At 42.7% G+C, this 14,999-nt stretch overlaps 1 protein-coding gene across 2 annotated transcripts in view; it reads right to left on the minus strand.

Moving 5' to 3' along the window:
* Positions 1-85: 85 nt before the first annotated feature.
* LOC108716564 (phosphofurin acidic cluster sorting protein 2) overlaps positions 86-14,999 on the minus strand; it is a 45,029-nt gene continuing 30,115 nt past the window's right edge. For both annotated transcript variants that reach the window (XM_018262778.2, XM_018262777.2), the window contains 11 exons: positions 11,799-11,903; positions 10,434-10,537; positions 10,054-10,208; positions 8,859-8,969; positions 8,363-8,465; positions 5,026-5,068; positions 4,796-4,838; positions 4,133-4,274; positions 2,303-2,526; positions 2,045-2,158; positions 86-1,950 (listed from right to left, as the gene is read on the minus strand). In XM_018262778.2, coding sequence (XP_018118267.1) covers positions 1,835-1,950; positions 2,045-2,158; positions 2,303-2,526; positions 4,133-4,274; positions 4,796-4,838; positions 5,026-5,068; positions 8,363-8,465; positions 8,859-8,969; positions 10,054-10,208; positions 10,434-10,537; positions 11,799-11,903 — 1,260 coding nt within the window. In that variant the 3' untranslated portion in view covers positions 86-1,834. The remainder of the gene's footprint in view (positions 1,951-2,044; positions 2,159-2,302; positions 2,527-4,132; positions 4,275-4,795; positions 4,839-5,025; positions 5,069-8,362; positions 8,466-8,858; positions 8,970-10,053; positions 10,209-10,433; positions 10,538-11,798; positions 11,904-14,999) is intronic.

A 14,999-nucleotide genomic window follows, 5' to 3' on the forward strand; every position in this document is an offset into this window, starting at 1 on the left:
GGGTAGAGGCTATTCTGTACTTAAAGGGGTAGTTCACTAGTATCTCTTAGTATGATGCAGACAGTGATGTTCTGAAACACTTTGCAAGGTTTTCTTTATGTTTTATTTTTAATAAAAAAAACTAATAGATTATTATATAACATATTAACTGAAAGGTGCCCCTTTAATCTCATGTTCAGCTACCAGAGACTGATTAAAGGGCACCTGTCACCCAGACATAAAGAGCTATATAATAAAAGTCCTCTTTAAATTTAATATGAAACTTAATTTTTTAAATTAAAACATAAATATCTATTATAAACTTGTTTAAAAGTCTCAGCTGCCAATAATATATTGCCTGCCCCTCCTCTATGCCTTTGGCAGGCACTTACTTTCACTTTCCATTTTACACTTCCTAATTGTCACTGCCCCCTTAAATTCCCACTCCCCGCCTATAATTTTGTGGCTTCTGCATGGACAGGTCAAAGGTTCCTTTTTGTAAAAAAAATGTGGCAAAATGGCACCTGCCAACTTGAAGGAAACACGATATAAATAATTTATAGAGTGTGGGTAAAGTTTATTTAGCTTGACAAACATCATCAAATAGGATTTGAAATTATTTTTTAAGGTGACAGGTCCCCTTTAAGTTGCATGACTGGAGGTGGAGCATACTTGCGCACCCAGCTATCACAGTTCTTCCTTACAAACGCACAACTAACATATTATTTAGCTTCCATTTTGGGATTCATGGGATTCACACTCTCATGCACCGTCATTACAGTAACAATTTGGTGGAGTCAACTCTTACTCCCTAGCAAGCAAGAAGCACCCATGTTCCTCTGCTGGATTCACCATCATTAACCAGAACCCTCACATTGTCTTCTGCTGGATTCACCATCAATAACCAGAAGCCTCGCTTGTTCCTATCACAAACACCAAGTTCACAATCACCAAGCAGAACCCTCCCCTGTTCCTCTGCTGAAAAACAGGCACAGGGTCAGGCAGTCCACGGGTCAAAACTAGGGAGTCAGAATATTGGGTATCAAGGACAGTACAGGAACATGGCTCCTATTCTGGCTATATCATCACTAACCAGAACCCTCACTGGTTCCTCTGCTGGATTTGCCATCACTAACCTGAACCCTCATATGTTGCTCTGCTGAAAAACAGACACAGGGCCAGCCAGTCCAAGATTCAAAACCAGGGAGTCAGAATATTGGGGTGCAAGGGCAGTACAGGAACATGGCTCCTATGCTGGCTATATCATCACCAGAACCCTCATATGTTCCTCTGTTGGATTGATCATCACTATCCAATGTCCTTACTCACTTCTTTGCTGGATTCACCATGACTGACCAGAACCTCCATATATTCCACTGCTAGATTCTCCATCACTAACCAGAATCCTCATATATTCCACTGCTAGATTCTCCATCACTAACCAGTGCCTTCACTTGCTTCTCAGCTTGATTCATTATCATTAACTGGAGCCATTGCTCATCAACACATCAAATAACCAACACAACTATTGGATTCATGACCACTAACTGCAGCCCTCAGTCACAACCCTGCTGTATATCCAGCCAAGCGAGTGAGATGGAATGACTTTAGTCTTTGGTCATTGGTCCATTACTCATTCCTACAGCACCACGTTGTGTTTTACTGGTCTTTAGATCAGTCCAATGAACTGGCAGTGCACATCTACTCTGTTTAATTACAGTAACTGCTACAAAGGAAGTTAGAGAATAAAAGGATTATGAGTCCAGGTATTATCTACTATACAAATGGCAGGAAAGGGGGCTTCTGGGTCTTTAGAGTTTGGTCTTCGAACTGGATCTGTGAACTGGAGGTGGCATCATGCTATCTTGGAGTAGCTGAAGATTCCCACAGGAAACTGCTTGACATGAGTGGGCCACTGTGCAGCAAGCTGGAAGAACTTGACATCATTCCACTCCACGCCGTCAATAGTAACTGCAAGACGTGGATTTAAGGGGAAAGAGGTCACATTACTATCATGTTGCTTTGCATGTAAGCAATCCTTTTCAGAAGTAATACTGCTTCCTACCTCTCAGCATGGTGTTCTGGTTCTTGGCAGTACAGATTAAACGGCTGATCCCTTCAATCACCTGACTGCGAGACTCCACTTCCTTTTCCTTTGGCTTCTTACTCAAGAACATAACTGGAACAGCAAAGAGGACATCTATTCAGGTTACACAGCACCTATACACGATGCTACCAGACCAGATAACATTGTGAGTGCATTGTTCACTCTAACACCAATGAACATGCACAGAAATGTATATTTAGCGCTACGATCACTTACCCTTCTTGTTTTTCTCCTGGGTCACTATTGTCATGACCATACACTGTGGGACAGTGGTCTCCCCAGTCGTAGGTAGACGGCTCACTTGGAGTGAGCGGAAGTTGCTCTTCATTGTGTTTTTAATAGCTGTGTCTCTTTTATCACCATCTTTTTTTCTCTCCGCGCCCTGCCACTGCCAGTAGTCCACTTGAAGACCCATGACCTCAACTCCCTGTTGAACTGTCCTACAACAAAAAGACCCAGACAAACATAAACACTTGCTTTCTGGCATCTGCTGTGTAAAGGTGGCCATACACTATAAGATCCACTCGTTTGGCAAGGTGGCCAAACGAGCGGATCTTAACCCGATATGCCCACTAACGGCTGGGCAGGTCGCAGGACCACATCAACTAGCTGATGTGGTCCGAGTTCGTAGAAAAAAAAAATCAAGCTTGACCGATTGATATCTGGCCGATTTTTGGCCTGATATAGATCGAGAGGACCCGTCGGGAGCACGCACACATGGGCAGATAAACTGCTGAATTGGTCTAAAGGACCGATATCGGCAGCTTTAATCTGCCCATGTATGGCCACTTTAAGATTATCTGCAGGGAAAGTGAGATGCTGAGATGACAAAAGACTGACTCAATTAGACTCAATTAGTAAATTGGAATAAGGGCAATGGCACACCAGGAGATTAATCACTAGCGATTAATCTATGCTTCTGCAGGTGACTAATCTCCAGTAGACATAAGGGCAAATTTACTAAAGGGAGTAGTGGCTAACGCTAGCGAAAATTCGCCAGCGTGACGTCATTTTGCCGATTTAACAGGTGCTGGTGTAAATTTGCTAGCGAAGTACACCTACTCTAGCGCAACTTCGCAACCCTATGCCAGGCGAAGTTGCGCTCTGGTGAAGGGATGTACCTACACTAATTCACTGAATTTTCATGAATGTTACCTCTTGCGCCAGACTTCGCCACCTCAGACCAAGCGAAGTGCAATAGAGTAGATAGGACTTGCTTAAAAAAAAGTTTACATTTTTTCTAAGTCCCATAAAACGCTGGCGTCTTTTACTTTTTTAAGGGCGATAGGCTGAAAAAGATCGTAAATTTTTTTGGGGTACCCTCCTTCCCCCCTACATTTCCTAACATATGGCACCTAAACTATACAGTGGGCACATGTATAGGGCAAAATAACACCTCTATTTTATTTTATGAAGGTTTCCCAGGCTTGTGTAGTGTAATGTATTTGCTGCTGCATAAATGGCCATTGTACTTTAACTGCATGCCGTATGCAAATTTGACATCGGGTTTCCTCTTGTAGCAGCTTCAAGCGATTTTGGGAGACTGAATCGACACATGGGTTTCTTCTAGTAGCAACCTCAAGTGATTTTGGGAGACTGAAGCGATACATGGGTTTTATCACCAGCGATTCACATTTTTGTTTATGGGAAAGCTTTTACTAGAGATTACAGGAGATTAGTCGCCCGCAGAAGCAGAGACTCATCGATAGCGATTAATCCCCTGGTGTGCCAGTCCTCTAAGGGTCAGAGTGTTGCTCTTATATTCTAGGTGGTGCTTTGAAAGAAACAACTGTTTTAGAAAGCAGCCGACTTATTCTTGAGCCTATGCCAGAGCCTACTCTAGAAATGCATTATTCTTACATGTTCTTCAACCCAATACTTTCCATCAGTCTCACATGTGGCTGACAGGCTTCTTTTACTTACATTCATCTAACAGTTTGCTCATTCTTCCCATTATCTATACTCCGCTACATTATACTCAGGGTCAGTCCACTATACTTTTGTAAGCACATTACACCACTTTGGAATGCCCCTTTGGGATCTTACCCTGAAGTAGAGAGGCCACTTGTGACAGAGGGAGATGGAGGAGGAGAACATACAGGGTCCTTACTCATCGTAGTGCTCCCCACAGGTGAAGAAGAAGAATTCAGGAGAGACGGACTACAAACCAAAGCCTCATTTTCATCCACTAGGAGGGTAAAAAGAAAATGTATTGTAGGGCAAGTGAAGGAAACAAGGAATTGAATTTAGAACAGCAGAAAATTAAAGGGAGTTATGAGTAGGAGATCAATTAAACTCTGATATATGAAGAGAAATCAGGGTATAATAACATCCAGGTGAAAACATCTTCAAGAAGGAAACTTCTGCTGAGTAAGAGAAATCTGCAAGACTTTACAGTATATGGAGTTAAGGTGTGTAAACAGAATATTGACTCCTTAGGCTTGTACACAAAAACTAATCTCATCTCAGGATTATACTCGTACTTACAGTTGCAGTTTGAAGTGTACCTCTCCTAGAGAAGCAACTTTACATGTACGGACATTATACCCATTAAAATTACCCCAGCCATTCCAGTAATAAACTTCTGTCAGTTCCCAAAAGCTCTCTGTACTCTGATACCTGGATGAGATACTGCACATGGTACTGTAGCTGAGATATCCAGTCAGTAAAACGCCCACCCATCACATCACCCAATCTTTGCTAAATTACCTGCAGCTGCCAGTGGTTGCTCTACAATGCCAACTTTTACAACCTGTGAAATCAGAAAGGTTGGTTAATTGAGAAATGAGTGCGGAAACATTACCACATAATGGAGGCCAAGGATTAGGCTGAAGAAAGGATGAGAGACCAAAGAGGGTGGTAGGAATTGTGACTTCTCTACATTCCATCCATACAGACCATGTAAAGAACCTCATTTTACTTAGACAAGCCTTACTTACCCCAATGAATGGAACAAACTTCTGGCACGAGTCCTCCTCAGCACTGAAAAGGGTGGCAATTTGAAGGGGTTTGAAAAAGCAAGAGATAGGGAAAGTCAGCAAGGCAGATTGATACAGAAATATATTCAAAAAGCACAAGACAGAAAAAAGGTATTAAAGAAAGACAAGGGTATTAAACAAAAAAAGAGAATGATCCGCAGAATTAAGGACTTAAGGTATGGGAAGGTAAGAAAGGAAGAAGAGGCAGCAAGAGAGTAAAGACATGGGGATCAGATGAACCACAGAGAAAGCAAAAGAGGAGAAACTTTGAGTAAAAGAAAGTGAGAGCATAAGACAGCGAGGGAGGAGAGAAAATGGGCAAATGAGAAAGATGGATGGTGAGGATGGAGAGAATTGGTGGAGTGAGTAAGAAAATGGCATTAAGAAATATAAGGGGTCATTCAAAAGGTCCCCCTCTACATTGCACTCGCCACTGACCGATGGGTGAAAATGAAGAGTTATAAATGAACACACATGGTGAATAAGTGAAAGTGAAGAGTGCAGCATGAAGACCAACAAATAGCCGTGTCCTTTCCGCTTGCTTTTAGGACTGTGGCTATTTGTACAATGCCCCAGGCAGTGGGCAAAATGCAAAAAAAACACTCGATTGCAGTCTTTTTGCACATTACATGGAACATTGTACATGAGCTGGCCATAGACGCAAAGATCTGATTGTACGAATCGAGGATTCGTATGATTTTCGGTCCGTGTGTGGACAGTCCCGACATTTTTCGTCCGTCGGAGATTGGTCATTTGGTCAATCGGACAAGTTAAAAGATTTCTGTCGGCTGCCGATAATATCTCTGCATGTATTGCCGATCGTACTATTTTTGGTGGGAGACTGTCACTAGCTTTTGTCGGACATAACTTTCATACGATTGCTGTCAGGGGCAGAACATTGTCTGATCTGTTATTTTACTACTTTATTTCATCGGAATGGTTAGTGGCAGGTCGGGAGATGGGGAAGTTCGATGATTCGTATGATCGGATATTTGCGTCTATGACCAGCTTTAAAGAATGAAGAAGGAGAGAATTTGGGATGTGATGAAAGAACAGAGAAAGAACAATTGAGGGAGGAGAATATAGGATGTGAAAGGAAAAGACAGTGAGGGGGAGAGAAACAGTGTTGTTAGTGATTTAGACAAGAATAAACAATGATGGAAGAGGGAAATGTGGGATGGGAGAACACAAAAGTGTAAGGGACAATGAGGGAGGTTATAAATGGGCCAAGGGATTGAGTCAGGGAGAAAGGAAATGAAGGAGAAAGAGGGGAATAGAGCGCGACAGAAAGATAGAAATACAGCAATTGTCGGACTGGCTTTCCAGAGTATCAGAGGATCTCCTGCTGAGCCCAGGCCAATTCTGTACCAGCCCTTTCCACCATAGGCCTATAAAACACTGCTTGTGAAAGTGGGACCTGGATTTCAGGTTCTCTGGTGGGCCTTAGGAGAACCTGTCCAACATTGTAAGAGGCAGAAGAAAGCTGGAAATATCATGCAAGAGCATGAAGGAAAAGCAGAAAGACTGGGGCAGAAAGAAGAAGAAAAGATAATGTTCATTTGAAACAGTTGTGGAGAAAGGCAGCGAGGGGAGAGCTATTACTTTGTACTTTAAGCTCAATTTTGTTACTTTTAATTAAAACATAATGTCATTGACAGAAAAAGAACAGTATAATGAGAGAGAGAGCTGGTGGCTCAATGCATAGAGTTCTGTGTAAAGCTGGCCATAGATGTTGAGGTTTTTAAAAGATCATCATCGTGAGACCACGATTATCTCTGAACCATCGTACGAATTGTCCATCAACTAAAAAGACCAATTTGCCAGGAAAATAAAGGGGAGCTGCCTGCTTGGCCCTGCAAACATAGATAGATTGCATTGGGACCGACAAAGATTTACGTAAGATGACGTAAGACGTTAGATCATTCGAATCCCACTAACCGCATGATAATTTCGAAGGATTGGTCGGACTTCGCTTAAATCTTTGTGTCTATGGGGACCTTTAGAGTCAGGCTTGTACAATATCTGCAAAGAGTTTGCATGTTATCCCTGTGTCTGCATCGATTTATTCCCACACTGTGCCAGCAACTGGGACCTTAGATTGTAAACTCAGTGGGGCAGGGACTGACTGGAATGTAATATGGACATTAGATTGTAAGCTCTCTTGGGCAGGGATTGATGGGAATGTGACAGGGACCTTAGATTGTAAATTCACTGGGGCAGGTACTGATGGGAATGGGATAGGGACCTTAGATTGTAAACTCCCTTGGACAGTGAATGATGGGAATGTGATAGGGACCTTAGATTGTAAATTCACTGGAGCAGGAACTGTTGGGAATGGGATAAGGACCTTCGATTGTACGCTCACTGGGGCAGGGAATTATGGAAATGTGATAGGGACCTTAGATTGTAAATTCACTGGGGCAGGGATGGATGGGAATGTGATAGGGACCTTAGATTGTAAATTCACTGGAGCAGGAACTGATGGGAATGGGATAAGGACCTGCGATTGTACACTCACTGGGGCAGGGAATTATGGAAATGTGATAGGGACCTTAGATTGTAATCCCACTGGGGCAAGCAGGCCCAGATTTTGCAAGGCGGCGCCCCAATGCCACAGTGCCGACCGCTTCTTATGTGGCAGCCTGCCACCGCATGGTCCTAGCCCGGACCCTCCCCGCACGAGCGCGAGCAAGTGCATTCTCAAAGCATGTGAGCGCTAGGAGCTGCGAGTCCCCAGTGCTCCTTAGGGAAGCAGATGGGAGGCATGCCGCCCCTAAAAATCTGCCACCCTAGGTCCTTTGTGGCCTTCAACAAATCCGGGCCTAGGTGCAGGGACTGATGGGAATGTGATAGGGACCTAAGATTGGAAGCTCACTGGGTAGGGACTGACAAAAATAATGTATAATCTCTGTATAGTGCTGCGGAAATATGTTGGCACTACGGAAATACCAGGAATTTAAAAAAAAGAAAAAAGTAGAGACCATCTAACACAAGAGAATATGAGGATTTTATTTCATTTTGTAAGTAGGCTTGGATGCCAGTCCATATCTCTGTATTCCACTCTAACTTCAAAAGACTGTCAGGAATTCAATTGGACAAGTTATTTGCAAGAGATTAGACTATATACTGGTCTGGGGAACCTTACCTTACACAATCTCACATACATTGATGCTGAAAACAAAAGCATATCTCCAGCAGCTAAAGAAATATATTATATAAAATATATGGGCCCATGATAATATTCTGAATAAAGAGCTCATTGATGTTCCTATAGAACCTAAACAGTCAATGCTCTCACCTTCTCTGCCTGTAGGTCAGCATTGCCTCTGAAATGGGAAGCTGGTGGGACACAGAAGTGCCTTCCACATACTGCGAAATTCGTCCTACCACGTCCAGCCAATCTGCAATCAGAGGCAAAAATGTGTCGCTGAAATGCTGAATTACTACACAGAGTGATGACTTCTGCCAGGGTTACCAGTCCCTACACCTTCAGCCCAGTTATATTTTCATGCAAGGTGATGTCAGGCAGAGGGGCATCTTAAAGTTTGTGTTATAGTGGACAAACTATCATATTATGATCTGTTTAAACAGATCACCCTGCAAATGTGATTTGGCTGAAAGTTAAAGCTGGTTTTGCTCAGAGGCTTCTGTAAAGTAAACAGAATAACTTTGTTGCCACTGTGAATAGACTTTCTCCCTTGTCTCTTTCTAGATACTGTTGGTGGGATGGGGCTATCGTAAAGGGAATTCTGGGGAATGTAGTTCTGTCTTCGTAACAAACTAGAGCTTCTTACCTGAGCTAGGGGGTTCCACTTGGCCAAACAGGTCTCTCCAAGCTGTGTCCATGAAAAGAGAACTGTATTTACTGTCCACTGATGCCAGATATTTTGCCACAGGGTGGTGTCCTGAAACACATATACAGAGGCTATAGAGAATGCTCAGAAATTATGGTAAGTATGTAACCTATGTGTTGGGCTCCCTTGTATATCTATCTATCTATCTATCTATCTATCTATCTATCTATCTATATATCTATATATCTATCTATCATCTCTCTCTCTCTTCTCTATCTATCATCTGCCTGTCTGTCTCTATCTATCTATCTATCATCTATCATCTATCATCTCTCTCTCTCTCTCTCTCTCTCTCTCTCTCTCTTCTCTATCTATCATCTGCCTGTCTGTCTCTATCTATCTATCTATCTATGTGATAAAGCCATGATTTTGTTTGCTTTGTTTATGCAGTGATGCATTTAAGCTTTGGTTTTTCTTTACATATTTTGAGGAGACTGAAAGCTGTTGCTATAAGTCTTAAAGTCTTAAAGGAGAAGGAAAGATACTAAGCAGATTATTGACAATAGATTAGCCACAATAGTGCAAGCTATTACGCTATAATTTATTCTGTAGAATGCTTTACCATACCTGAGTAATAAGCTCTGGAAGCTCTGTTTGTTAAGGATAGCAGCTGCCATACTAGCTTGGTGTGACATCGCTTCCTGCCTGAGTCTCTCCTTGCTCACTCATAGCTCTGGGCTCAGATTATAGCAGCGAGGGGAGGAGGGAGGAGCAAACTGAGCATGCTCAAGCCCTAGCCCTGGAGGTTTAAGCTGAAAACAGGAAGTCTGATACAGAAGCCAATGTGTACATAATAGAAGGAAATAAATTCAGTGTTTCTTTTGACAGAGGACTCAGAGCAGCATTACTTTGATGGTTTACTGGTGGATTTATATAGACCTTTCTGATAATGCTTACTTAGTTGTAACCTTTCCTTCTCCTTTAATTGTTCTCTGTATGGTTATTTATGAAAAGAGTTAAAACACATATTTAATCACATTAATGAGGCTAGCCATTAGGAAGACATTATCCCTCCCAAGTCTCCTGTATACTGGTAAAGGCCAGGGGCTCTGGGTAGTGGATTTTGTAGCCGAGCACAGAGGGACTGCATATGGATCACAGTGGAAGATTCAGAGACCTGCAGAAATGCTCTCACCCAGTGGCACAATGAGAAAACGCAGATAATTCAGCCAGTCAGATGTTTTTCCTGCCAGTTGCTCCACAAATGACCGAAGAACCACGTTCAGAAAACTCTGATCTCCAGCAACAAGGACTTTCATTGGAGGAGGCATCAGCGAGTTACAGTTACAGCTGGAGAAGAACGTGACAATGACTGGTGGATTGAAAGTCTCAAGGCAAAACCTTTTCTGAACCTGCACCAACTCTGAAGCTCATGCATTATAAACTGCAAAATACTGTGGATAGCACAGGTACCCTATTGCTCAGAATGGGCAGACAGTGGGCATGCAAAGGTACTTACGGACTGACAGACAGACAGTGGGAATACACAGACACCTTCCAATTTATAGAACTCACTATCTCTGGATGCGTGTGATGATGCCATTGAATGCAGCTTGCACATCAGCAGAGTTGCAGGTGGATACAGTAAGTTGCTTGCCCAACAGCTGCTGCCCAAGGTACTGGCAAAACAGAGAGTTTAAAGTCACACATGATACAGTTCTAACAGCACTGATAGAGCAGAGAGAGGAGTAATAAAAAAAGATGAGTGGCTACTTATTCACTTATTCCTCCAGCCAAGACCCCAAGTAAGGCATTGTGGGTATTTGAATCTTGGGTGGAGGAGAGCAGACTACCATTTTTAGAACCAGACGCACAAGGACTAAATTTGCAACTGGCCCTCAATGACACCTTCTTCCAGAATCACCGCCATTCACTGCCATACTTTGCGGGGGGGGGGCAGCCATTGCTTCCTGGTGGTTATGTCACCATTTTCAATGATGTGTGTAGTCAGAGGAAGCGGGAAGGAAAGTATAGGAGACAGACAAATTGCTTTAATCTACAACCTTGAAAGCTGCTTAGAATGAAGTTTTCTTTCATTATGCAAAACACAGATGACTGATGACAAATGACTTCAGAGGGATGTATTCATTAAAGGGGACCTGTCACCCAGACACAAAAATCTGTATAATAAAAGTCCTTATCGAATTAAACATGAAATCCAATTTCTATTTTTTATTAAAGCATTCATAGCTGCAGTAAACTCATTTAAAAATCTCAGCTGTCAATCAAATATTGTCTGCCACGCCTCTATGCCTTAGGCATAGAGGCGGGGCAGACAATTACTTTCACTTTCCATTCAGCACTTCCTAGATGTCACAGCTCTCCCCACATTCCCCCGTTCTCTTCACCATTTAATTGTGTAGCCAGGGCATGGGGATGGACAACAGGCAGGCCCGGACTGGCAATCTGTGGGTTCTGGCAAATGCCAGAGGGCCTGCTATAAGGTGGGGGCTGGTGGGTGGCTGTTTGGGCCTCTATGTGGGCTGATTGGGCCTCTGTGTACCTGAAATGCCAGGGCCTATTTTAATTCGCAGTCCGGACCTGACATCATGTCCCCATTCTGGTGCACAAAAGATGATACAAGACTTGCCTTAATAACAGTGTCCACAAAATGGCTCCTGCCTGCTTGCTATAAATATGAATTCCCAGACTGATGGAAACAAGATTCAAATAATTTATACAGTGTAATTAAAGTTAATTTTGCTTGAATAATGTGATAAAATAGGATTTTGAACAATTGTTTTGGGTGACGGGTCCCCTTTAATAGGGTCAGTGAGAAAAAAAAACAGTACTAGTGTCAGGAGATGACTGCAGAGGAAGCGTAATCACATTCTCCCACTAGCTGAGAGTTATATTTCTACCTGACTTAGGCTCCCTTACTTGGCCTTGCCAGTCCTGACTGTTCAGCAGGATGATACTCTCCGGGAGTTGTTGCTCAGAGCCAAGTATTTCATTCAGCTCATCGTACACTGATTTCCGGGGAATCTGGAGAAATGAAACAATGGAGGGAGTTTAGACAATGCAAAGAATAGAACAATAGGGAGAAAGGGACGACTGATACATTGGGGCAATCAGTACAGTGGATACAATGGAAAGAAATGGGTCAATATATAGAAAATGAAGGAAAATGAGAAAACAAGTAGAAAGGGGACAATGGGTAAATCTGATGGATGGTTTAGGGCACTCGGGTAGATGCAAAGGGAACAATGGGCAGTTGAAGAAAATGGATATCAGGGGCAGTGGCTAGAAAGTGGACACTTTAGAGAAAGAAGACCAAGGTTACAAAGGGAGCAATAAGCAGTAAAGGGTGAAAACACAAGAGAAAACTCCAGCACATTTACTGTATCCAAATCAAGATCCCCCCCTTAGTATTTAATGGACAAGGAACGTCCCTTACACATAACATTTACCTCCTTTTTATTTCAAAGCATTTCTTTATCTACATTGTAAAGACTCATTGCAGCCCAAATAGAAATAACCAATGTACAGCGCTACATTCCAAGGGGAACTGTTAGGGAAGTGGCGCACACTGCTACGGGGGGGAGATTAGTCACCCCGCGATAAATCACATCATCTTCGGGCGACTTATCTCCCCTAAATGCCTTCCCGACTGCTAGAATGTAAATGGCTGGCGGGATGGTACTCAGATCGGCAACTTCGGGCGACTTCGGAAAATGAAGCGTTTCTGAGTGCCATCCCACTGTCGATTTACATTCTAGCCGGCAGGAAGGCATTTAGGGGAGATTAGTCGCCCGAAGAAGAGACGATTTGTTGCTGGGTGACTAATCTCCCCCAGTAGCAGCATGTGCCACTGCCCTTAATGAAACAAACATGCACCTAAAATGATGTCCTGCTGCAAGCAACTTAATCATGCTATGTGTCAGGAGACCAAAGCATCTTGCTGGAATCAGTGAGTGACTCACAGCATGAGTATGTTGGCTGCAGCTGGATATAAGTTCAGTTGCATAACTCAGTAATACATTTTTAAACATAAAAACAACCATAAGAAAATATTATTAAAGGAATTGTTCAGTGTAAAAATAAAAACTAGGTAAATAAATAGGCTGTTCAAAATAAAAAAAAATGTTTCTAATATAGTTAGTTAGCCAAAAATGTAATGTATAAAGGCTTGAGTTACTGGATGTCTAACAGTGTTGGACTGGGACACCAGGGGCCCACCCAAAAACCTTAGACCAGGGGCCCACCAAAGATCCATAGACCGGGGGCCCACTCTCAGTACTATTCTTCTTCTTCTCCTCACTCAACCTCTATTCTCCTAGTCTCTATTATTTACATACTATAATCTATTATTCCATCTATTTAGCCTCTTTGTTCTCAAAGAAATAGGGAATGGCCATGAAATAGGCCAAATGTTTAGCAGCATGAGGGCCCACTGACACCTGGGCCCACCGGGAGTTTTCCTGGTATCCCTGTGGGCCAGTCCAACAATTGTCTAACATAATAGCCAGAACAATACTTCCTGCTTTTCAGCTCTCTTGGTTTCCACTACCAGTGACTTGATGGGGAGCCACATGGATCATAACGGTTTGCTTTTGAAAATGAGCTGAATGTTGAATTGCAAACTCACTGAACAGTTATGTCCCATGTGGCCCCCCTTCAAGTCACTGACTAACTCAGAGTTAGAGAGCTGAAAAGCAGGAAGTTAGAGTCTGTCTACTATATTAGACATTCAGTCACTCCAGCCCTTATACATAACATTTTTGGCTAACTAACTATATTAGAAACAAATTACCCTAGCAACTATACATTGATTTCAATAAGGGTACGTCATATAAATAGGGGAGGGTTTGAATAGAAAGATGAGTAATAAAAAGTAGCAATAACAATAAATTTGTAGCCTTAAGATGGCCATAGACTCAGAGATTCGCTCGTTTGGCGACATTGCCAAACTAGCGGATCTTTCCCCGGTATGCCACTAACGGCATGGCTATATCGGGGGTAATTCGAACGTTCGGCCATATGGCCGAACAATCGAATTACGATACGCCAAGGGGCTCCGACGGGTCGGTCGGTTAAAAATCAAGCCTTCCCGAACGATATCGTGGCCATATATCGATCGAGAAGACCCGTCGGAAGCCCCCATACACGGGCAGATAAGCTGTCAAATTGGTCCAAACCACCGATATCGGCAGCTTTATCTGCCCCTGTATGGCCACCATTACAGAGCATTTATTTTAAGATGGGGTCAGTGACTCTCATGTAAAAACTGGAAAGAGTCAGAAGAAGAAGGCAAATAATTCAGAAACTTTCAAAAATAAACATAAAAGACCAATTGAAATGTTGCTTATAATTAACTATTCTATAACATACCAAAAGTTAACCCCTTTTAAGAGTATTTGCAAACCAATATACTGCCCTTTATGTGTTTTATCATGGTTTCCCTTTATTCACTAGAGCAGGGATCCCCAACCTTTGAAACCCGTGAGCAACATTCAGAAGTAAAAGGAGTTGGGGAGCAACACAAGCATGAAAAATGTTCTTGGGGTGCCAAATAAGTGCTGTGATTGGCCATTTGGTAGCCCCTATGTGGATTGTCAACCTACATTGAGACTCTGTTTGGCAGTGCACCTGGTTTTTATGCAACTAAAACTTGCCTCCAAGCCTGGAATTCAAAAATAAGCTCCTGCTTTGAGGCCACTGGGAGCAACATCCAAGGGGTTGGAGAGCAACATGTTGCTCGCGAGCTACTGGTTGGGGATCACTGCACTAGAGCCTAGCTGTATTAGCATTGCACCCTGCTGTTATGGTACTTCCGTTTTTCCCATGTTTGTAGTTTTTGGAATGAACGCATTCTGAATGAGCTATTAAATAGATAACGTTTATTCCAGTGTGTATCATAGGAATGCAATGTTCCTGCTCCTGAGCCCACTTATGTAATGAGAAAATCTTAAATCATTAAAGGCCCTCAATTAGACATTTTCATAGACATATATTGAATCTATTCAGCTGTCAGTGTCCGATTGGGCCCCCTATACCTCCTGGGCCCCAGTCTCAGGGTCTGCTTCCTATGTATTAATGGCCCTGTCTGAGTCTGTGCCAGACAGTAACACTGAAAGCAGG

Source organism: Xenopus laevis, chromosome 5L (genome assembly GCF_017654675.1).
Source record: "Xenopus laevis strain J_2021 chromosome 5L, Xenopus_laevis_v10.1, whole genome shotgun sequence".
Classification (NCBI taxonomy): Eukaryota; Metazoa; Chordata; class Amphibia; order Anura; family Pipidae; genus Xenopus; species Xenopus laevis.